The following is a 25,726-nucleotide window of genomic DNA, read 5'->3' on the forward strand; positions in this document are numbered from 1 at the left end:
ACTTGACGATGATTAATAATACTACACCTATTCCAGCTATCATTTGTATTACCATATTTATCCTGATATAAATTACGTAAACTATCCAGACTACGATTTACATTGCTATGCTTATCCTAGCTATCATTTCCTAGACTGTTTATCCTATCCATACTATTTATGCCATAGCCCCATCCCGACTACGATTTATATTACAATAATTTTAAATAGTACTATGAGATATTCTTTGGGTCTTTCGGTAAAGTCAAGTAGATAGGTTCAAATTAATAAAAATAAAATAAACAAAAACAACGACGTTTCGATCACAACACAAGCGATCGTCATCAGGAGGAAAAAGAGGGGGAAAGCTGCTGAGGAAGACTGTTTTAAAGGTTTAAAATGGGCGTAGCCCAAGGGTCATAAACGAAGTGGGTGGGGCTAGTTATGTTAATGTGATAAATTAGCATGTTAATGTAAGATCGAAGAGCCGCCGCCACACCGAGGTCGGCGCGCGGAGGTGGCCATGTTGGTGCGAGAAAAAAAATGGAACCTATTAATGTAAAATCGAAGAGCTGAAGCCACGGGGAAAATAAAAAACTAGCATCGGAAGGTGGCAGGATGGGAATATCACAGCCAGTTATGACTTAAACTGGTTGACGATGTCCTTCCAATGATTGCTGAGTTTGTACCCATCCTCTCGGTTGAAAATGTGTCTGTATATGTGGATGGCTTCATGAACAAACCTTTGTTGATTGCCAGTAGGCTTATAAAGTACCTTCGTCTTAAAGAAATCAATTTCGTGTGAGCCAACCGCATTAAAACAATGATCAGCCCCGGCCGACGCGTTGGTCATACGGTGTTTCAAATCTGCCTTATGCTCATGAACACGGCCCAAGACATGTCACTTAAGTCAAGATTTAGTACTATGAGAATCATATAGAGCTTATCTTAACTGAAATCTCTAATACCCTTAATTATTCATCAATTAATCAATACGTAACAATGTCTAACTTATAATATACATTCAGAGCGAGAGTCAGGCTCCACTTAGGCCTCAATAATGGCGGCCAAACATTTAACAATATTAACACTGACAATTATCAATAACGATTTAACTCTATCATATGTGCACACTATCATACTTATAAAACTGTTAACAAATAAGTGTAAGTATATATTAAACCTGTAATATCAATGTGCTGGCGTAACGATTGGCTCTCAATACAGGCCTCCCTCTTTTCAGGATCGCTAGGCAATATATCTCACACCATGAAATTTACATATTTTAATTTATCATGAATTAACTACTGTTTCAAGTTCACTAATATCTAATATATTATAAACATAAATATGTGTTAATGGTTATGTAATTATAAAGGATGGCTACGGATAAAATTTTCATTAAAATGTTTGTGCTAACTCACCTTATCCAGTGGTCACGTGACCATGCCTAACGTCCATCTATCCTAAGCAAATCGTGACCCGGCAATATTCACAAGGTTTGCCACCCACTAATTACACCCTCTCTAACACTGTAGTGCGAATATATGCACCATTTATTGGTAACGCAACCACACTGGTTACACAAACCGTAATCATCTTTCGCATTTAGATGGCACTGAAATGTCTCGCCGACTCAAATAGCCTCACGGCTCATCTAAAACATGTATAGGGCACCCACAGTGGCAACTTTCCCTGTGCGGCATAAAGTGACCTCAGAGTAAGAAGATCACGAGGTTGACTCCTGACTCTCTGCGTGGAGTTTGTCGGTTCTCTCCCCATATCCTGCGTGGGTTTTCCACCGGGTTCTCTGGTTTCCTCCCTTAGCTAAAAAAAACCCCATGCAAAGTTGTAACTGGCATTGACAAAAAAAACACATCCTAATGCTGACAGATTGCTCTGATAATTACACTATTGGAGAATTGCAAACGGCAACATCGCCCCACTGCCTGCGAAAACTCGGCAGGATCCTCTTGGAAAAAGAGTCTTTAGACTCGGTGAGGCTTTTCTGGGTAAACAAGCGTATAATATCGATTTAAAGCCTTTGTGACTGCAGGGATTCATATTCTTGATTCTCTCGGTAAAGTCACGTAGAAGGGAAATAATAAAATAACAAAAATAAAACATCATACAATTCTCACGACGTTTCGGCCACAACGCAAGCAGCCGTCCTCAGGTGAAGAAACAGAGCTGTCTTAGGACGCTGTCTTTCCGACAGCTCTGTTCTTCACCTGAGGACGGCTGCTTGCGTTGTGGCCGAAACGTCATGAGAATTTAATTATGTTTTATTTTTGTTATTTTATTATTTCCCTTCTATGTGACTTTACCGAAAGAACCAAGAATATAAGCGTATAATAATAATAAACAATACATTTTTTTCTTTTGCAGATAATTGCAAAGATGCAGGGTTCCTGTCGAGCTACATCAAACCGGACGGTATCACTCTCACATAAAGCAACTCGTGTGTGAAATTCCGCAAATGCAAGACGAAGAAAAGTGTAAAGGAAACGCACAGCAATTGCATCGTTCCTCGGTAACGAGCTGTTTCAGATTCGGCTGCATAAAGCTGTACAGTTGAGCGTTTTTGGGTGTTTTTTCTTTCTTTCAGCTAGCAGTTGAGAAGTTGTTTTCATGAATCTTGGAGAGAGAGAGGAAAAAAACCTGTGGAAATATTTTTGTTCCAAACCTCAGTTTTTTTTTTAAAGAGCCCAGCTCACTCTTTGCAAAAACCGAGACTATCTTTGGCCTCCTGAGTTCTCACCTGGTTTAATACAAATAAACTCAACGACGTTTATCGTTTTGTCCACGTAAAAATTATTCAGGAAAAAAATAAGGACGTTTGAAGTGGGGGGGCAGGTGGGGGTGGTGGTGGGGGGCACGTGCTTGAGTGTGTGTCGTGAAACCCCCACGAGCGGAAACTGAAAGACATTTTTGGGAAAAACATCTGAAAGTTAGAAAAAAAGGTGACGTTAATTGTGAAAGTGGCCTCGTGAAAGTGGCCTCTTGAGACGGAAAAACACGTGGCGAGTTTCTCGCTCGGTGGAACCGAGCTGTTCGAGGAACGCCAAGCATATCTGAAAACGTACGAAATGTAAGAGAAATGTTCGAAATAATATTTTGAGAAAATGTACTTGATATCATCTCGAGTAGCGTTCTTTGTGGGTTTTATACGCGTGCAGTGCAACACAAGAGGGCTCTAAGTGGTGTTGAGAGTGACGTAAAAACAACACGTTATTTGTTCCTTGTTCTGGGTGAGACGTTTGTGCCCTATATTGTAATTTTAAACCAAGGCTACCTAACCGTTGGGCATTGTGATGCAAAGCCTGAAAGAAGGCCCCTTACCTGGTTTTAATAATAATAATAATAATCCACTGTCTGTATTTGGCAATCCCTCCTGTTTCAAAGATTCGTCTCAGTCTGTGGTTTGGATCAGGACTTTTATGTTTCACCCGGTATTTTCCTTATCGCCGCGACGGATAATGATCATACCTATCGGCCGATATGGTTTACCCCGTATTCTTGTAGTACAGGGAAATTGAGTTTTCAGGTCCATACGGTGTACAGCCGTTTCGAGTCGGGCACAAAAAAAATGGTCTATTTGTTTGTGTTTCTCCCTTGTAATGGGAATTTCTTGGATGAACGTTGAGATGTATAAGGGCAAGGGGTGACCAGTAAGGTCTGAATTGGTAAGGACTGATAGATATAGATTATCGGTGTAAGGCACTACCACTAGAGATATGAGGCATGCCTCCTATCCATCATGTAGTAATCCTGTATTATTGTATCCTATATTCCTATAAGCCTATGAAAGTTTTTCTTTTTTAATATAGATACAAAAAATATCATTAAGAGGCCAAAAATAAGGCGAGATGAATGTGGGATGGATAAAATAATTCCCAGAGTAAGCGTTACAGATTGTTCCGGATTAAATGAAGCATTGGTTTTAACTGAGTCACTAATGACTGCAAACGACTACAACTTCCAATGATATTCAACTTGGTTTTCACTGAATGTAGAGAAATGTATAAAATAACGATTCGACTGGCCCGCGACAAATGTTAGGATCTATACATCACAAAGCAGAACATTCATCCCCTTCACAGATCCGCTTAAAAAAAACATATTTTTACACATCTCATGGGCCACACAGAGTTCCTGGAGCGCATTTCATCAGCAGTGTCGGCTCAACACGAGTGAGCTGTGGAACGGTTTCGACATTCAGTGTTGTCTCATCAGCAGTCAGGCTTGCTTGAACCATTGCTGGCGAACAACCAGAATGGCTTGAGGCAAGGATACTCGCTATTTGATTTGGGTCCTCGTTCGACGCAAAACGTTATGATACATTTCATACGTACGCGTTCGAAAGGTAAAATATTTATTTATTCTTCTTGATTCTTTCGGTAAAGTCACGTAGAAGGGAAATAATAAAATTATAAAAATTAAACATAATAATATAATAGACTTTACCGAAAGAACCAAGAAGATGAATCCCTGCAGTCACGAAAGCTTTAAATAGAAATTTATTTATCATTTACTTTTGGGATAGGGCACGTGGAGATCTGGTCAAAAGTTGTGTTGTAAACCCCTCCCGCACCCAACCCAGCCAATCAAATTAAGTAGTCACGTGGTGTACGAGAAATTAGCGCGCCGATTATCACTGTCAGATCACCGGTGAGTCAAAGGACAATCCTCGCGGCTCAGTTTATCAGATTAGATCCTCTCCGTTAGACATGGGGGTCCTAGTTCGCCGCAAACCCGCATGGTACGTAACAGAACATAATTATTAGCGGCGCGATGTGGAGAATGTGACAACATGAATGAGCCAAAGCAAGGCATGCAGTAAGGTACCCCCTGATGTGTGATGTGTGTGGGGGGCGGGGGGAGTGGGGGGGGTGGGCGTGAGGATGAGGGGGGAAAGCCACTTGAAGGAATTTCAGAAGAAGTGCTGTGTATTCCGATTCTGCGGGCCGCTCCGTAACGAACGTGGGGGTGACGCCGCCGCTCTCTGTCGAAGCTCCAACCTTTGTCTCGGGACGTGACACCAAACAGCAGAGTTGGGACTAAAATTGGCAACAACAACAACAAAAAAGTTAATATTTTATGCGACCGATCCTGGGGTTTATTAAAACCATAAATTGCGATGGAACGACGGGGCTAGAAGCTGGGCATTAATAATGTGACATCTGGCCGGATCCCAGTCGGACACCTGAATTATTGCTGAGCCATTACCGTGAGGCTCTCCACGGATCGCCACACATTCACCCGGGCTGCTCCTCCTCCTTGGGGAAACGTCGCTGCAGGCAGCAGAGGCAGGGGAGGCGATCCAGAGATTTCAGGCTAATTCAATACGAATACAAGTAACCTTATTTCCTTTGGTAAATACCAACGCGGCGCCGATTTTCAGGGTCTGAATTGGAGACTGGAGACGAAATGCCGCCGTGGCGGCGGTGGCGGTTGTTGGCCCATTGGAGGCCTTGAACAGAAAACAATGTCTGGCAGAGGTCGCAAACAGGTTTTGACTCCTTACCCGTACCCGTACCCGGCCGCAACAGGGTCGCAAATGGGTACCCGTACCCGTACCCGGCTGGGTACGGGTAGCCGTTCCCTACCCGTACCCTACCCGAAATGAGTGACAAACGGCTACTCACCAGTGACTCACGGCCTACCCGTACCAGGCCGGGTACGGGTAGCCGGGTATCGGGTAGGGTATGGGTATTGGGTACCCGGTTGCGACCTCTGATGTCTGGTGGGCCTCCCACTTTGAATGACGAACTGCCGGTGCGACGGCACAAAGAGGCGATGTGCACGAGAGAGGAGAAAGTGCGGGCGAGATGGGAGAAGAGAGGCGCGAACGTGGCGGTGAAACGAGAGAGACGTCGACAAGCGAGCCAGGGATGGCGGGCAGCGGATGTCGCAGGGCTACCTCGTGAGAGGCCCTTCAAAGTGACCTACGCTCCAGACCGTAGAGGAATTTTTGCTCACACGGCAGTTGCATTCTCGGGGGGGGAGGGCGTGGAATTTCGTCAAATGAAAGTTGCAGATCGGAATTTAGCGTGACGGGTGTTTTTCCTGCAGTTCCATTTGTAAATGTTTGCGTGACAAAAAGAAAACCCAAGTCGGTTTTTTGTTTGCTAAGGACTATAATCAGTTGCTTAAATAGCTTTGGTTCGTTCTGTCGTTTGTCGATACGTTTGTGACACGAGTGTGCGAAGGGAAAACAATACTCGCGCTAGAATCTTGGGCGTGTCGGACCATGTGACCTCGCGACCCACGACTCACGACCACCCGACCCGAACCCTCATCCCACGTCAACCGTCGCCACCTTTCCCGCTACGCGTGACCCAAACCCGCAGATATAATTTTATTTTTTACTCATTGACTTCTCTGCGTGGATGCTTTGTTATTCTCGCAGTGTCAAAGCACTAACTTCCATTACATCGGAGGCCAATGGCGGAGCCAGGATTTTCAGGTAGGGGGGACAACCCCTCCAGCAATGAAAAATGATAGAGTTGTTAGTAAGTAAGGACTTGTCCCTTGCTTTTTATTCGATGCGTGTGCGGCGATGGCGCAGACATCGGTCGACGGTCGAATTCGAACCGCGTTGTGTGATCGGCATCGCGCTCGCTGAAGGTGAATGTGCCTTCAGGGAAGTCGTGTCCTGTAGACGCAACTGCGAACAATTCTGAGTCACTTATAACCGCTTTGCCGTTACTTATTACCAATTATGGACTCAGACTATTGTCTTATCATCTCGTAGAGTCTCTGGCACGTAATAATATGCTACACAGTGGCAGTGCGGGTCGCAAAATGCTGATGTATTACTAATAAACCCCAATGATCCGTCACGAAATGAGGGATTTCGATCGGATCATTGGGGGGCACGTGTCCCCCCCCCCCCACTGGCTCCGCCAGTGTCTTAAGGCCTCGGCTCCTAAATGCAGATTCTGGAAAACATGTAACCAGACATCCTGTCTTGTGTTATATATTTATTTACATTGCGCCTTATTCCAAGGCGCTTTACAGCAATTATACAATTGTACATAAGACGATAGTGATTGAGATAATAAAGTGTGGGGCTTTGGTAGGGTAGTTATGGTGATAGGAGAGTAGGCAGGAGAGGTTAATGAGCGGTTGGGGTAAGGGTGGTATGGTCGGGGTAGTGATAGGGGTTGGGGTAGTGATAGGGGTATTGATAGTGGTTGTGGTAGGGGTAGTGATAGGGGTTAGGGTAGTAAAGAGGGTTTGGGTTAGTGATAAGGGGTTGGACTCCCATTACTCACTGTGCTAAGAGTACACAGTGACTGTTATGTTCACCCATGTGTCTCCCTACACGTGTCTCTCTGCATGTGTCTATGTATCTCCACGTGTCTCTCTGCATGTGTCTATGCGGGCCACCCATGCATGCCCGTTGCTACCCGGCCCAGTGCAGGACTCTGAATGGGCGCTGAATTTTTACAACGTTTAATGCCGGATATATTTTCTTTTTGTTCTTCCAACGTTTTTGCGCAATTTTAATTTTACAATTTCGTCTGTGTGCAAAATAATTGTAGCGCTGTACTAGCAACAACAACAAAACAGGCTTTCGGAGGCCTACATAAAGATTACCGATCATTATATAAATCACAATTCATCTTGTTTATTCAGGGAAACTTCTATCGAGAGCTCAAGACTCGCTTTCAGCGGGGCCTTTGCTCGTTTTTTCCGTCACTGAGGGTTCATTGCGTTTCCTAATGGGATGACTCCAGCACGACGGGAGAATAACCATGCACACGACGAGAGACACCACTCATATTGATGTATTTTATTGTATATGCAAAAATCCCATTAGATTTCGATTTAAAGCTTTCGTGACTGCAGGGATTCATCTTCTTGGTTCTTTCGGTAAAGTCACGTAGAAGGGAAATAAAAAAATAATAAAAAAATAATAAAATATTTTATTATGTTTTATTTGTATTATTTCCCTTCTACGTGACTTTACCGAAAGAACCTAAGAAGATGAATCCCATTAGATGTCATAATGCCCTATACAATTCAAGTTCCCTGATGCCAGAATGCCCTGCAAAATGTTACAATGCCTCCACAGCACGGTAAATGATTATTGCCGTTATTACAGAATCAACATCTAATATCACAACGATTACAAAAAAAAAAACGACACCTTAATTCCTAGAACACTCGGGATTTTGACGGGATATTTATTTGTATGCGATGTGGTCATATCCCTAGCGCAACGCACGTCTTAGGGGGGGTCCCCCCCCCCTAGTCTCCACCGTGAGGCTTCATAATTCCTCCTATTATCATTACAGCAACGCACCGTTAAAAGTACGAAGCTGCCCCACTCCAAGTCTTTTTTTTACTTTACGGGTGCCGCACACACGTACAGCGAAACGTACGGCGACAACGTTTCCTGCGCTCCCCGTGTCCTTAAAACATCGTACGAGAAGCGAGTTCATAACCCTCTCGTGTAAATACATACGCGCATATTTGCCCGAAATTCATTTGTAGAAAGCTCAAGGTAAACATTTTTCCGGTGGAGAGGGACCCCCCACCCCCCACCCCCCAAAGAAGAGGAGTGGCTTCTCAAGGGCGTACCCACATTTTACCCCGCCACGGACAAACCTGCCATCCAATCATAGACTGGAACTGTGGCATTAACCCCACTGATCGAGATGGGGGGATAGAGGCAGCGGGGGGGGGGGGGGGGTATGGATGGGAAGGAGGCATGAGGGGTGACTTTTAGAAACTCGCCCCCCCCCCCCCCCCATTGCACTGGGAGATTGAGTTTAACCGACGACCTCTGGATTGCGAGTTGTTCAGTGCATCATATTCATGATGACAACACCGACACCAATAAAATACATTTATAAATCCTTTATATTAAGTTCACTTGCTTGCTTAGGACCGTGCAAATCTTTCGGTCGTTTTTGAACCCACTTCCCGTGATCCAATCGAGCTGACATTTTGCACACAGACTCGTTGTGCGTGACAATGCATTTTCGTGAGAAAAAAAATTCCTAAATTTTACACTGTTTAGGGAAATTTTTTTAAATATTTAATTACCAATTTTTAATGCTGCCAGACAATCATCTGACCCATAGCTGGCAGCCATCTCAAGCCAGAGGACGAGAGGACTCCAGCCGCCTCGATGCCACGCATATAAAGGATTTGTTTTTACGGGTGAATTTTTTACTTATTAAAAAAAAAATTCTATCTACGTGACTTTACCGAAAGAACCAAGATTTTGAATTCCTGCAGTCACGAAAGTTTTAAGTCAAAACCCAACAAAAGAACCCGTTACAAAAGCAACTTGCTCCGTACTGTTACATATCCTGTGTGTTCCCGTGGACTGAACGCAGTGTACTCGACCGTAAGTAGATTTGTTTTTGTTGTTGTGAATTTGTTTTGTGTAGAAAAAAATAAACACACTTGCAAGTTCGTGCTTTTGGGGCAGTGCGCAAAATAGAGGCCGGCATCCGGAATACACAAGTCACGGGCATTCAAACGCGCCGCGCGATATTTCACCATCGATACGCGGCACGTACTTCCCAAAATGGTATTTTGCGCCGCGATGCAAGGTGTTCAAAAAAGACAAAGATCCCTCGTACAGCCTTTTAACAGACTGCTGGGGCATTGTGCTGTTAGGGAGCACCTATGAAGGTCGGCACGACACACAGCAGCAGGTACTCATTTGAGGCTGAGTCGACCTAGGGGAGGCCCAGGACCAGTTCAGAAAAAAAATATTATTGGTGTTGGCCATGAGTGGGAATTGAACTCGTGTCACCGGGTTTGTAGCGCACCCCGCTACCCGCTACCCACACTCGCGCATACACACACGTGCACGCACACGCACATACATTGTACACATCCACGTGTTACATGTTGCACAACATACAAGATACAAGGGTACCCCATGTAGCCTGCATAGGTTCGTAGCGCAGCACGCTAACCACTGCACAACGCTCCCCACATAAACTAAAACACACGCGCCAGATTACAACATACATCGGCCAATTTTTGCTTTGAAATACAGAGGGAAAAGTGCATCTTGTAATCCCAGAAAATACGGAAAATTATTGTCTAAATTCTCAACGTATATTTTACGCTGCATTTTTTCTCTCGCATCGTCTCATCGCATTCATTCTGTCAGTGAAGTGGTCAAACTCTGCGATGTTTTATCTCCCAAATGTAGATTGAGGTTCAGTTTCCATCCCACGTTGAACACAATGTCAGGCTCCCTGCAGCAGCTGTTCTGTGAAGAGGTCAATAAAAACAAATGCCCTGGACCCTCAGCCCCACTCTGACACTACCCGCTCTGCCACTGACAGTAATGTTCGTCGCACGCATGGCGGTCAAATCGGCATTTCAATTCACAGAGATGGAATTTAGCCAAATCGAGTGTACAACCAATTTGCTGTTGTTGTTGGGCTGAGACCACCAACTCGCTAGACGAATCACGTTCGCCTGAAACCTGGGTTGGAACTCAGGTCTTCAGCGGTGCCGACTCAGCGTCTATGACCCCTGCAGATACCAGACCGTAACAAATCATCTTTTGGGAGCCGTTCTCTGACGAGACGCAAGGAAGGCGTTGCGAGCGGATGCAAATATTTGAGGGCCAATTATCCGTTCCATGACATCACTACCGTCCATACTAAAGTTTTATTGGGGGTTAGACCGCGTAAATATAAATGTGTCGTTAAAACCCGCCACCAACTCGACACAGCCAATGAGTAAGGTTTGTCACGTTAAACAAAAACTACTGCTTCAGCACACCGCTGTGTGATGGAGAGTAAACCCACAGGATTCGCAATTCGAGTACGACGTTTCGCAACTGCGCCAGAGTTGTATAAAAAACAATTGGTGACTTTAAAATATCGGACAACCATTAAAGGTGTCATGTTACCGCGATAGCTATTTTGTGAATTATAATTAGACAGAAAATTTGAGCCAAGTCAATGAAACGATACGAACTCACTCCACGCCTGGTGGTGCGAAGCCTTCATCGTTACAGGTAGTTTGCGCCTCTTAAACCATGCGTACCCAATACAAAATAACTCTACACTACTCTCAGTTCCTTCGGTAAAGTCACGTAGGTAAAAAAAAAATGAAATTAAAATGAATACTTATTAATTTTTATTTTTAAAAAATGAAATTAAAATTAATAATTATTAACTTGAATTTCATTTTTTTTTATAAATTTTAATTTCAAAAAAATGAAAATAAAATTAATAATTATTATTTTTAATAGCATTTTTTTTACCTACGTGATTTTACCGAAAGAGCTGAGAGTATGAATCCTTGCAGTCACGAAAGCTTCAAATCTAGAACTCTACACTCGCTCGGCGATCGACAGGGGAAGGATGTGCTCTCGAACTTGGGATCAATCGGAGAAAATCGGAGCGAGCGAGGTGATCGCCAGCACCTCGCTTAGCCTGGCATCAGCGTCCAATTGCTTCCACTTTTCATCTGCGTCCGTCGACAGCGACTCGTACACTTCGTGTTCAGAAACAGAAACTGAAATAAGTATAACCCGTAAAAACAAAGTTTTTCACTATAAATCCTTTATATGCGTGGTGGCTAGTGTCCTCTCGTCCTCTGGCTTGAGATGGCTGCCACCTATGGGTCAGATGATTGTCTGCCAGTATTAAGCAATTGGCAATTCAATATTTAATTTGTGTTCCCTAAACAGTGTAAAATTTTGGAAAAAAATTTTCACGAACATTAATTGTCTCGCACAACGAGTCTGTGTGCAAAATGTCAGCTCGATTGGATCACGGGAAGTGGGCTAAAAAACGACCGAAAGATTTGCACGGTCATAAGCAAGCAAGCAAGTGAACTTAATATAAAGGATTTTAAAAAAACCAAGCGGCAGAAATAAGTTGTTGTCAACGTTTCAACCGCGCACTTCCAACCGCGCTGCTCGATTATCTTTAATAATGCACGACACCCTCTACGGATAGCCCCTTAACTTGTAAAGTGGTGATTTCTTTTTTTTTTCAAAGAAAAACAATTCAAAATGCAAGGAAATCCCACAAATGATTTTGTCGCGTGCCACGTCTCCTCGGTCAACAACACGCCGTGGAAGGGGACGCGTTGGTGCTTGTTTGTACGGGCAAGGCGGACACGTGATGGCAGCTCGACTGAAAAAAACACTGATCTGGTGAAGTTAACCCTCCGCCCACACACACACACAGACACACATTTGTACAAACGAAAACAACAACACGAACGGTTTGTTGTTGTTGACTGGGGCGTGTGCGTGCGTCCTGTGTATTTTCATGCGTGAATGCTTTTGCATGTGTGTGTGTGCGCGCGCGCGCGTGTGTTTCTACGTGTACGCGTGCATGTGTGCGCGTGTGTGTGCATCTGCGCGTGCGTGCGCGTGCGTGCGTGAACGCTCGTAGCTAGCGCGATGTTTTAGCCCTGACCCCGCGACGCCGACGCTCAGAGTATCCTGCGTTCGCCACCTGTTCGGGGTGGGCAGGGTTAGGGCGGAAGGGCACATCGATGTCACGGTTATCTTCTCCTCTGGCATGGGCTACGCCTAGGTCAACTCAGCCTAAACTGAGCACTGATGATATAGCGATTGCGTTCGCAGACACCAGCAATGGCTTTTGAAACAAAAGTGTCTGGATAAGCGCGTGTTGGCATCGCCGCCACCACCACCACCACCACCACAACCGCCCCTGCATGTGCTGCGCTGGCCACAATTGGCGCTCGCTAACAGCGTTTGCCCCCCCCCCCCCCTTAGCCTCTCATAATGAATACATATCTGTCCTTGTGCTGTGTGCGCGGGCAATTCGGGCGGTCGATATTCTCAGAAATGCGCATGGGATGACGATGACTGATGATGATGATTGTCGCTGGTAATGCCTGCAATGCAAATTGTGGAAATGGCGAACTGTTACGGTGCAGACGATGACGGCGAGGGTGGTGTTGTTGTTGTTGTTGTGAGGGAAGCTGCACATCCTTCCGGTGTGATTCATCCTCGCAAGCGAATAAAATAACCGTGTAGGAAGTGGAAGCAATCATTGTTTCAATCGGTGATGTTTTGTATTCGTGCGTTCGTTTCAGTCGGTTGGGGTCATACAAAATATATTTTTTCGTGGTTCTCAGGCACTGTTGCGTTCATTGCAGAATTTAGTTCACCGTAAAGCTTGTGAAAGGTTATATCTTTGATGCGGTTTTTTTTTGTCTTTCAAATATACTTTTTTTTAACGATGTTTATTTACCATATTCTCCGAGCTGTTCTTCTTCAACACAGTCAAGCGGACACGGTCACAGCAGCTCTGCACGTGGGGACATAATGGAAGTTTCCTTTTTTTTTACGATCCGACGTTTCGCACGGATGTTTCACATCTCTCTTCCATGCTGTCAGCTCCATTCTGAGATGCACATCAAGGCAACGACGATACTTGTACGCCTTGTTAGTAGAACTATTACCTGGTTGGCAGGTTGATGCAGTGGTACCACTAGCGCCTCGTAGCAAGGAGTTCCTGGGTTCGATACCCGACCCGGGTGTGCCCTTGTCTGTGTGGCATCTGTATTCTCTCCCCCTGTTCTGCTGCATGAGTTTCCTCCGGGTTCTCCAATTTCCTCTCCCAAAGCCTAAAATGTGACTGGGATCGTCTGCCAAACATCAAAATATGACGCTGCAAACTACTCAATTGGGATCACACGGCAGCAGCAACATCACCCCGCCAACCTGCTGAGAAATTGTGGCAGGACCCTCCCGAAAAAAAGAGTCTTGAGACTCAGTGAGAAAACAGATTAACACCAAATCGTGACTTAAAGCTTAGAGTAACACCAGTAATAATACATTGTTATGAAACAAGATACTGCCCGCGTATGGCCACCCCTGTCATTTTGTGCCACTGATCTACAACATCTCTCCTGAGAAGGAAAAAACCGCACCCACGGTGAAAGTCACCAAATAATTAAACAGGGCACGACGCCTCTTCCGCGTGTGTCTGTCCTGCACGCGCCATCGGCCACACCACCGTCTGGGAGTTCATCATTTCAGCAGCATTGGTTGAACACAACGGGTTTGACATTCGGTCAGACGCCGGGGTTTTTGCTCAAACCAATGCTGGGAAAAAAACACCGCCGCAAGTTTTTGCGGGCAAGGGCCAATCTCGGTTAAGCCGTGGGTTCCTGGGCGAAAATTAGACCGGCTGCAATGTTCAACAACGATTTTGAAAGTGCCTGAGAATTGAATCTGTTTACTTTTGAATGACCCCCGGCGGATTTCATTTCGGGGATTTTCGTGTCTACATCTCACAGCCTAACGTTCGGTCACTACAATCGTTTTTTTTCCGAGTATTTTTTTTTTACGTGCGCGCGCGTGTGTATCGGTTTCGATTTTTACCATGTTGTGCCGAAAAAAAAAAAACCGATAATCCTGTATAAATAATAATAATACTTAGGGTGATACTACTGCGTTGGTTTTCGCGGTTACGCTGCGCTGCTCTACTCTTCGGTGTGTGTGTGTGTGCTGTTCGGGGTCGTACCACGCGTTGTCGTTCAGCACGACGTCCGACGTTTCCCCCTACGTGTTGGGAGCCTCTTCAGGAAACTGAACAATTCAGTGGGTATCACCCGGTAACGCTGTGGGTATCACCCATCGGCCAGTCGCGCTGTGGTATAACCGGGGGACACACATTGGAGAGCGAGGATAAGGTGATGTCGAAGCACCATGAATGTAGTTTGAATTTGCTATGGCATATGCATGTGACAAGGAGAGAGAGAGAAAAAAACATATAAAAAAAACCCGCATGAAAAAAATAAACATTTTTGTAAACAAGCAAAAATCGTTCCCGAGTGGTTGGTGCTTGTTGTGTGTGTGTGTGTGTGTTTATTTATCACGCGGAAAAAAAAGTCAAGTTCAAGTGAGTTTTGTTTAATCAGAATCGGGTGGGAACTCAAGAGACCATGGCAGTCTCATTTACAAGAGTGACCCGAGTCATGGAAAATGACAAATTCAATCAGATTTAATTAAAATTAATATATATATGTGACCGTTGCGACAAACAAAGCGAATAGAAACCATGGCCAAAACAACTCCGTTCCAGGAACAAATCGACAACGGTGCACAGCGCACAAAGTGCGCGCACGTAAATCAATGTTAAATCAATGTTAAAATTCATCTGCAGTAGCCGTCGGCTCAAAAATGTTGGCTCACAACAAGCCAAAGGGTGGGGTGGGATGGGGGGTGGGCTTGCCGCTCCGATGGGGCATCAGCAGCTGGCACCGGCAGTGCTGCCACTGCGGGCTTCGTGGGCATCGGCACTCACGCTCCACTCTCTCCGGCAAGGTGTCTCAGCGGTAGAGCGAGCGGCACGCAGTTGAAAGTTGCGGGTTCAACTTTCAACTCCTGGTTGCCGGAGGTGGGCGGGCGGGTGGACGGGCGGTGGGGGTTGAATCAGCCCATCGTCCATCTGGGAGGTCGATAAAAATTGGTACCACGACTTTCATGGGGAAGGCAATAGCAGTTGCCGTACGGATAGACCCAGAATCAGAATCTTTGTTCAGACTGGAGAAATACGATGAGCTGTGGAGCTATTGTAGAGCTGTTTTTCACAGGTGTCCGATATTTTAAAGATGTCTCGCCCCTGCCAAAGGAATGTGGAATTTCCACCAGTGGCACGGGAGCACCGCGTCAGTGCTCATTCGGGCAGGAAATCGCCGATCTTCAAACAACTCTTGCCCCATCAATTGCCAAAGTCAGTGGTTCTTAACTTTTACTGCAGCCTTGCACTCCTTTTGGATCTCAATCAAAAAAAATGACAAGGTTAATAAATATAGGCTTGATGAAACAAAGTAATTGTCATATTCTTGGTTCTTTCGGTAAAGTCACGTAGAAGGGAAATAATAAAATAATAAAAATATCAAACTATAAAATTCTCACGACGTTTTGACTGCAACACAAGCAATCATCATCAGGTGTGAAAACATTTTTCTTGCTGTGGATTTCACACCTGATGACGATTGCTTGTGTTGCAGTCGAAACGTGGTGAGAATTTTGTTTTATATTTTAAATATTTATGATTAATCTCAACGTTCATCCTACAAAGTTCCCATCACAAGTGGAGAAAACGCAAACAAATACGACAAAAACATCGTATTTTGTTTTGCCCGTATTGAAACAGCTCTACGCCGTATGGACCTGAAAACGCAATTTCCCCGTACAATAATAACGGGATAAGCCGTATGGGTTGACACCTATGGGATTCCTTGCGCGTGCATCCATAATAAGTACGCGTATCTGCCGTGATGCCTTTTTGCATTCCGATGCTGCAGAGACGAGATTGCAGCAGCGGCGGCGGCGGCGGCTTGTGGAGGCCTTCATCCAGCAGTGGATTGACCATGGCCGACTGACGATGACGACGAGGATGTTGATCTCTGGCCCAAAAGAAAGTGGCACCGCGTGTTTGCCCAGAGGGCACCGCTGAGGAAGCATTAGGAGCGCGCGGTGCCTTTGTGTAACTGCATTATTAATGACGCCGCCCTCACTAATTGCTGCCCGGCCACAGGGCGGTACACGGCTTCCCAGCGTGTTTTTACCCCTCCATTGCCTCCCTCCCCTCCGCAGCCGACCCGGAGAGGACGAAAAACGCCACAGGGTGGCCGGGGCATTTCTGCGACGGAAAAAAAACCGAGAATTAAAAAAAAATGTCCGGGCCAAACAAATAACAACAACAAAACGAACACTCACAAAACAGCATTTTGAGCGCAATGCTTTTTAAAGGCGGGTCAACCCCAGCCCTCGCCCCGAGCGACTGCTTTGTCCGCGTCTTGGCGAGTAGTTATGAACCACAATAGCTTGGCTGATCTCGTCAAAGGAGCTTAAACCATCACGCGAACTCCGATCATCCTCAAAGCAGCAGCGGTAGCGGCTTTTGACTTAACCATCCAACAAAGACGGCCGCCGTCACCGCATCGCGCTTTTGCGCGTCTCCAACCCAATATCGGGAAGCCACTGGGATCTATGCACTTTTAAATCATCTCGATTAGAAGACGCATTTCTCTAGAACTGCTTGTTGTGTTTAATTTGTTGTCCTCCGATGAGCACGTTTGGCTACGTACGGTACGAAAGAAATTGAACGTACATACATAGTCGCACGGAGAGGAAATGACACAGCCTGAATCTTCATTTCTCTCTCTCTCTCCATGAGCTGTGCGCTTTCTCAAGGGATACTTAAAGTCTTAAAGTCACTTTATTGTCAAGTGTGTTACATGCATGACATACAACACAGATGAAATTACAGTCCTCTCTCTTGGTCCCACGGTACAACCAAGCAATTAAAAAATGAATCACAATTAACAGACATAAATAAACAATAAACAATCGGCGATCAACACAAGATAAATAATCAAAAATGTAATAGACTTAAAATAAACAACAGTCAAGAATTTTTAAAATGTAAAATATTATTTAAATAAAGTATTTAAAGAAATAAGATATTTAAACCAGTGTGATAGTGCGATGTAGTGCAATGTGCAGTCCAGAGATCAGGATGTACGAGTGAATATATCGGGAAGCCACTGGGATCTATGCACTTTTAAATCATACCGGTAATCATGGCCGTTCTTCAAAATCAGCTCTGTCCGTGACATTTGCATACTCAAGCTGTTTGCATTGGATATTCCTCCCAGTTCCGTCCAATCGTTCAAATCGCCTGAATAACTTCATCCGCTGTCTCTGCCGGCGGCTTCTTGCTGTACCCGTAATGTTGCCAGTCAAACCACATTTATATTCACTCCTTGTTTCTTTTCTTCGTTATGCGTCCAATACATCTAGCCCTGCCTTTCTCGATGGATTCCTGTCAATGTTCTCGGCGTGTACCCTGCAATCCCGAACACATTTAACGTTTTCTTGGATCTTTCGGTAAAGTCACGTAGAAGAAAAATAATAAAATAATAAAAATAAAACTTAATAAAATTCTTACGACGTTTCGGCCACAACACAAGCAGCCGTCCTCAGGTGAAGAACAGAGCTGTCGGAAAGACAGCTGAAAGATCCAAGAATATGAATCCCTGCAGTCACGAAAGCTTTAAATCGAAACATTTTCTGTTATTCGTTTTGCCTCTCCGTGAAATTTTGAAACACCCTTCTTCGAAAGAAAATACAATCTAATCCGTCGCATCTCGTTCAGTTTGCTTTGTCGAGGGTCTTTGTAGTTGTCCGACAGAAATGGATCCATGGGCATTAATTTGCACGTGGATGAGAACCCCTCGAGCTGAAAATTCGACTTTTAAAGTGAGACCCGGATAGAGATTTAATAAAAAATAGCGAATGTCCAGAATGCAAGCAAACAAAAACCCAAGCGCAAAATGGCATTTAAACAAAAGACAATTTAAAAAATATGTGTTTGAAAGATTATTTTAAAAAATAAGTAAACTAATCCGACATACAGTGCATTAAAAGCCCAATGTGCATGCACAGCATCAAGATAAATAAATGATTAAGGGCATTTATTAGATTTTTTTTAAGGGGGAGGGTTGGTGGGTCAGAGATTCGTACGGCTCCCAAAGCCAATGGGAATTGTCCACGTCTGGCTCAGAGAGGGCAGCACAGCAAGTGGGTTCGTCATCCCAGCTGTGTGGAGCGCTGAGTGTTATACCCTCGTACGTTGGTCGGTACCACCTGGGTGGCAAAACGCTAACAATGTCCACCACGGGTATTGTCCACCACGGGGAGTGTCCACCATAACGATGTTCTCTCACATCGTACGATGGTGTCATATTTAATGACATATTTCTCATAAACAGCTACCACGATGGCCTTGCTATCATACATATTTGTGATCGAGACATGACATTGCTCAAGAAGGTGATTGTGAACATTTGCCACCCTGGATGGTGCCGATAAGCACCTATGTGCTAATGGCTCAAGTTATACACAGTTGTCTCCCATACGTGACAAATCACGAATTTAAAAGTAACTTGCCAAGCATCTCATTACACAAGACTCTTCTAAAAACAATGCGTGTTTCAATTCAGCGAAGCTTTCCTGGATGAATTTATAAAATTATTTTTGTATTGTTTAAACAAAGTGCCTATGTTATTGATCCCAAAGGGATGAATGAGTTGATTTTTTTCAAGGTATTTTAATAATAGACAATTAGTTTGAGCATTTTTTCTAACACAGCAGGATCGCATCACAGCCTCGTATTCAGCCAAGCTAAATTAACACGTGGATGTTCGCAGCCAATATGAGGGTTAGGCCTGGTACCGATCTGGCCAAATGTATGTTGCGAGACCCTCCACCACCCGACGAGACGAACAAATATTTTTTTGATAATTGGGGTTTTACCCTTCTATCTGGCAACAAAACTGACACCTTTTTTTACGAGGAGTCATGTTTGCATAGACCACAATACCTACAGTCGTAATGCAGATAAAACACATAACTCTGATAATGTATGCACTGTCCTTGAAGTTGATTGGTCCACACCCGAGACAGCTTTCCTTAGAGCCTAGTCTCACATGATGTTGGATCGGTCACACCTCGTGGCGATGTCATCGGCTTGGCCGCGTTTGGGTGGTGGAAAGTTTTTTTTTTTAAAGACAACGAATTTGTCCAGACCATTACGTGTCCTATCACCCGCCCCCTTCCCCCCCTCCCCCCACCCTCCCCCCCCCAAAAAAAACAATTATGAATAATTAATCCAAGCTATTACTGTTACACAAGAGTCATCTCCATTGATCTTCTCAGTATTATTGACGAGAAAAGAAATCCTTGCTCAAACAAACTCTGCCCGTTCGTCGAGTCGACGACGAATTGAGTGTCGAGTTTCCCCTTTCCAGAAAAAAAAAAACCGACGTCCGCCGCTGATGCGGTCATCCCCGCCTCGCACGAACCCTGGTCTAAATCAAGCAGATTTTCTTTTTTTTTAAAAACCCATAAAATCCAATTGACAAAACTCACTAAGACATTGACGCAGTGTGGCAAATCCCCCCGCCCTCCTCCTCCCATTTAGACCTCCAACAACATTGTATTTATTCTTTGGTTCTTTCGGTAAAGTCACGTATAAAGATAAAATATATAATTTATTATTTTATCTTTATACGTGACTTTACCGAAAGAACCAAAGAATAATTCCTGCAGTCACGAAAGCTCCAAAATTAACATTGTATTTCCTTGACATTTACCAGAGAAACCATTTATGAACATTAATTATAACCACTAATAAAGCGCCTTTTAACCAGAGATCATAAGGCATTGTACAAAAGACAAAGATCCCCCGTATTGCCCTAACCGGCTGTTGGGGCAAGTGCTGTTAGCCAGCACTTATAAAGGCCGGCACGGGACACGACGGGGTGGGTGGCCAACACCACTGCCGACCGCCTTTGTCTCCCCGTAGTGGCGATGTGTGTTTACACACCACACAAGGTACTCAGTTTGAGGCTAAGTCGACCTAGGGAAGGCCAAGAAACAGGTTAAGATAATCGTCACTGGTGTTAACCGTGTGCGGTAATCGAACTCGGGTCGGCAGGGGTTCGTAGCGCAGCGCGCTAACCGCTGCACCACCGCTCCCCACGCGTGTGTGTGTATAAAACAGACACACACACGCACACGCGTGCAGGCTCACACCAATAAAATCCAACCGCCCCACCCCAAAACAAAGGATTCAAGAGCAAGAAAAAAAAGCCCTTGAAAAATAAGTTGCGTCTTAAGGCGCGATTTAAATTAAGCCGAGAGGGTGGCTGGGTGTGTGTGTGGGGGGTGAATCAGCGGAGCGAACTTCCAGCGGTCGTGAATTCTATAGCCTGGCCGATGGCAATAAAAAAAATCACAAGACGTGTCATCGAAGGGGATTGGGAATGTCCACCGAGGGCACGGGGCGATGGTGAGCGGCTTTCCCGGGTGATTGTTCACACGGCAGCATCGTGAGAGGCGGCTTCGCCGGGTGATGATGAAGAGTAAAAGTTAATGCGCAATTTCTGTTTGTGCGTTGGATCCGTGTCCGCTAGAGGCAGTCAAATTCCCGGCAAGGCGCCCCCCGTTACTGTCGGGGCAAAACCTCGTGGCAGAGTTGCGGCGCTGGACTCCACAGCGTAGTAGCTACTACATATGCAGTAGCTACTACACATCCACAGCGTAGTAGCTACATGTGTAGTAGCTACTACATATGTAGTAGCTACTACATGTGTAGTAGCTACGGGCCTGGCGCTAAATGCTTTCAAGCTATCAATTCCGGCTCAGTGATTCTGCACTTGCTCTATTACTATAGTACTATACCACCTTCAACGTTTATGAACGACTGGGCGTTGAAGGCTAGCGATTTGTTGTATTATCTGTCTGTATAGCAAATGAAAAAAACACAATTACTTTCCTATGCAAGTAAAACATTTGTGTTGCAATGTCTACGGGTTAAAAAAAAGTGTAAGGCCCCTTTATAACATATCTTACAGGCCTCGCACTCGCTTCATCCGGCACTACACCCGGCACCGTCCCAAAGGCGAAACGATTTGTCCATCAATAATTCACGGCGGCGATTGTTCCGCCCCCTCGCCAACGGCCGCGGCGTTGTTCGATGAGCATTGAGGCGGCGAATTCCAGCCCAGAGCTGTTACTCCATGTGGCGCTGAGGGTCCAGCGAAGAAAGAAGACGGCCCCATTGTGAGAGCTCCACACCTCCCCTCCCTCCACTCTCGCCTGGTATACAGGAGGTGGTGGGTTCGATCCCGACCCTGACGCCTGCTGTAACATCACGGGACCTTTGTTGTGGTTAATGCAGACATGATTCCTTGCAAACAGGTTTCCGTTTGGTGTTTTACCATCTTAACACAACTGTTGTATTGCCAGAAAGGGTAAAAACGATTCTTATAGTTTAATTCTGTGAAGAAGGTCCCATGATGTAGCTGCTCACCCCGAGCTATAAATGCGCTGATAGTGGCATTGTCTTTGTGCTGTTCACCTTTCGGCATCCTCTGGTCTAACACCGTTTGAGACTTGGCTCTAAAGAAAGCTGTCTCGAGTGTGGACCAATCAATTTCAAGGACAGTGCATACATTATCAGAGTTGTGTTTTTTGTTTGCATTCCAACTGCAGGTATTGTGGTCAATGCAAACATGACTCCTTGTAAATAAAAGGTGTCAGTTTTGTTGCCAAATAAAAGGGTAAAAAAAACAATTATCATATTTTTAACTGGCAAATGAGGTTCCAATGGTGTAAATCCTTACCCCGATACTCTTTGTTTTTTTTCGGTAAAGTCACGTAGGCAGGAAAAACAAAAAGATCACGACGTTTCGTTCGCCACACAAGCAATCGTCTCTCTCCCACCTGAAGACGGTTGCCTGTGTGGCGATCGAAACGTCGTGATCTATTATTGTTTTCTAACCACGTGACTTTACCGAATGAACCAAAGAGTATGATTCCTGCAGTCACGAAAGTTTCAAAACAAGATGAATAACTACAATAGCTTAAATCGTAGCATAAAAAAAATCGTTCGTGAGCATTTTCCAAATAATACATTTTATTTTTTAAATCGAGGACACCTTTTGTATCTGCAGCTGGAACTCAAAAAAAAGTAACCCGTAAAAACAAAGTTTTTTACTATAAATCCTTTATATGCGTGGCGGCTAGAGTCCTCTCGTCCTCTGGCTTGAGATGGCTGCCACCTATGGGTCAGATGATTGCCTGCCACCATTAAGCAATTGGTAATTAAATATCTTTTTTTTTCCTAAAAAGTGTAAAATTTTGGAAAAAAAATTCACGAAAATTAATTGTCACGCACGAGTCTGTGTGGAAAATGTCAGCTCGATTGGATCACGGGAAGTGGGTTAAAAAAACGACCGAAAGATTTGCACGGTCGTAAGCGCGCAAGCAAGCAAGCAAGTGAACTTAATATAAAGGATTTAAAAAGCGAAAACCGTAACGGGCGGAGAGAGACCTCGCTCTACAAAGTCGACAATTACAGCATCTCCTTTCCTTTGTGCCCTTCCTTCACAGAACATGACAGCGCACGAGGAGCCACACACCCGGGTGACATTCAATGCTGTCAAACGGTCGACACACTGGGGGGGGGGGAGGGGGGGTGCTCTCGCTTAGGAGATGGCGCGTCTCGGACAAGTGGTGTAATACTGGTAGGAACCTCCTGGTTACACCAGCCCACAGGGGATTATTGTGTCCATCGTGCAGGGAGGGGCTGGGTGGGGAGGGTGGGGCTGGGTGGGGAGGGTGGGGCTGGGTGGGGAAGGTGAGGCTGGGTGGGGGGGTGGGAGAGGTGGGGCTGGGTGGGGAGGGGCTGGTCACCCCGTGGTGCCCTTATAAAACTCAACGTTTAACCTACTCACACCGGCTTGTGCCCGCCCTCACAGTCGGCCATATTTGTGGAATACACCACGCCGCCGGTAACCCTGGCACCCCCTCCCCCAACTTCTAATTAATGTATTATAATTCGGAGAATCCGGTATCTAGTGTGTCAAAATGTACAGGTCACGTAACATTGCGCCATAAACACGGCGACCTTATGATTCGTTACCTTCCACCACGGGACAAAGCCTATCCAATCAACTTACCGCGTGGGCAAACATGCCAATTAATCTGGTGTAGAGTTATAACAGTAGTAAAAAAACATATAAATAATAACATTATGCCTACGCGATGATTTGACCCAAACAGAAACTAATTATGAACCACAACATTGGGTCGTGAAAGCCTGTGCACGGACTACTTTAGAACATTTTCCAGGCGAGCTGAGTTTGGTTCCCAGCCGTGGCGACGTGGTGAGTGACATCTGAACCAGGTCAGGATAACGACCCTCACACGCCTCTCACCTCTGCGAAACGACCGCAAGGCCTTCATCCTGCGACGGCGAATTGACGAAGAAAGGGGGCCTCAATCGGACGCATTAATGAAATCGGCGCCGTGTCGTCGCACAAAAACGTCTGAGAAAATGTCTACATCAGGGGTCGGGAACCTTTTTGACTGGGAGAGCCATAAAAGCCAAATATTTCTAAATATATTTCATTGAGAGCCATATAGTATTTTTAACGTATAATAAATGAAATATGTCTTACTTTTAATGCGACTTCTGGTGCTGCATGGTTTTGCTGATGGCCTTGTAGTCTGGTTCATACGTGGTGAGGTTGAGCTTCATGCAGGCGTGACCCGTGAAATTTATCTTCAAAACTAATTTCTGTTTACTTTAAAATGACACAGTATTATTAAGCAATATCACAAGTATTTTAAAATCAGTTCCAAACTGATTTTTTTTTCAACTAAAAATTGTCTGGGAGCCATATGCCGTCACTGGAAGAGCCATATATGGCTCGCGAGCCATAGGTTCCCGACCGCTGGTCTACATTGACGACGACGACGATGATGGCGACGATGATGATGATGATGATTGCCAACGGTGGAGGAATTCCGCTGCCTGAGATTCTGGGAGCCAGTGGCCCGCGCAAAGGGTCTGGAGGGGGAGGAGATGAGAGGCAGACTCCGTAGTGTCAATGAGCGACCTCGCACAGACCACGGTGACCTCGGAAATCTGCGCAGCTCGAATCCCATTTCTACCGTGGGGCGGTCGGCAAAGGGTCAGAGGGCAAAGTTGAATTATTGGTGGGCTGGCCCACTTAGCTGAGGGGCGACAGGGTCGTGGCACCGCGGTAATTCTTGTGTCTCAGAGCAAGAAGGGCTCGGGTTTGACCCCCGACCCGGGCACCTTTCTGCGTGCGGTTTGTATGGTTTCCCCCTGTACATTTCCCCCGTCGCTTAGATAAGCCACGCAGTGTAATTGGTATTAGCCAAACAACATCCCAACGCTGTAAGGCTGCATTGCAAATTGGTTCATTTGGTTTCGATTTAAAGCTTTCGTGACTGTAGGGATTCATCTTCTTGGTTCTTTCGGTAAAGTCACGTAGAATGGAAATAATAAAATAATAAAAATACATATAATAAAATAATTCTCACGACGTTTCGGCCACAACGCAAGCAGCCGTCCTCAGACAGAGTCTGAATGACAGGTCTGTCATTCGAGACAGGTCTGTCATTCAGACTCTGTCTTCTCGACAGACCTGTTCTCCACCTGAGGACGGCTGCTTGCGTTGTGGCCGAAACGTCGTGAGAATTATTTTATTATGTTGTATTTTTTATTATTTTATTATTTCCATTCTACGTGACTTTACCGAAAGAACCAAGAAGATGGTTCATTTGGCATAGTCGTTGTAGCAACATCATTCCCAGCTGTGAATACTTGACAGGAACCTCCTGAGAAAGAGCCTTGGGAGTCAGCGAGGCTTTCCTGGGTAAACAAGCGTTACATAATTGTGATGATAATAACTTAGAACCTCGCAGCGTTTGGCTGGGCACATGGAGTTTCAAAACTCGGTGCTTCGCTGCTCCAAGGTCACAAAAGGCAACCAGCTATTTACGAAATTACTCTGTCCAGTCCCACTCAGCGATGCAATGAAGTAGTCGGGCCGGCCAGCAACCGATAATCTACTGAGTGAGTGTACGAGCGAGAAGAAATGCGGGCGTTACAACAACAACAAAAAAAGAGCAATTGCACAAATTGAACGGGAAACGCCACAAAGGCTCCGAACATTTTGTCTGCATCGATTTGCCGAATCGCCGCACCGTTCAAGGCTAGTATTGTCCCTCTGCCACTCGGGACGGCACGCACAAGTTGCACACGGTGTGATATAGCTTTACATTGAGGGCGCCACGGTGGTGAGATGTTAACTATCTCGCCTGGTATACAGGAGGTCGTGGGTTCATGCCCGATCCTGACCGCCTGCTGTA

The 25,726-nt window shown here is 45.2% G+C and overlaps 1 protein-coding gene across 2 annotated transcripts in view; it reads left to right on the forward strand.

Annotated features, from left to right (window-relative positions):
• Positions 1–7,186, forward strand: part of LOC133343176 (potassium voltage-gated channel subfamily C member 1-like) — an 80,295-nt gene extending 73,109 nt beyond the window's left edge. For both annotated transcript variants that reach the window (XM_061552632.1, XM_061552633.1), the window contains exon 7: positions 2,368–7,186. In XM_061552632.1, the coding sequence (XP_061408616.1) occupies positions 2,368–2,432 (65 nt within the window). In that variant the 3' untranslated portion in view covers positions 2,433–7,186. The remainder of the gene's footprint in view (positions 1–2,367) is intronic.
• Positions 7,187–25,726: the final 18,540 nt, after the last annotated feature.

Source organism: Lethenteron reissneri, chromosome 2 (assembly GCF_015708825.2).
Source record: "Lethenteron reissneri isolate LAM-NWPU_2019-01 chromosome 2, ASM1570882v1, whole genome shotgun sequence".
Lineage (NCBI taxonomy): Eukaryota > Metazoa > Chordata > Hyperoartia > Petromyzontiformes > Petromyzontidae > Lethenteron > Lethenteron reissneri.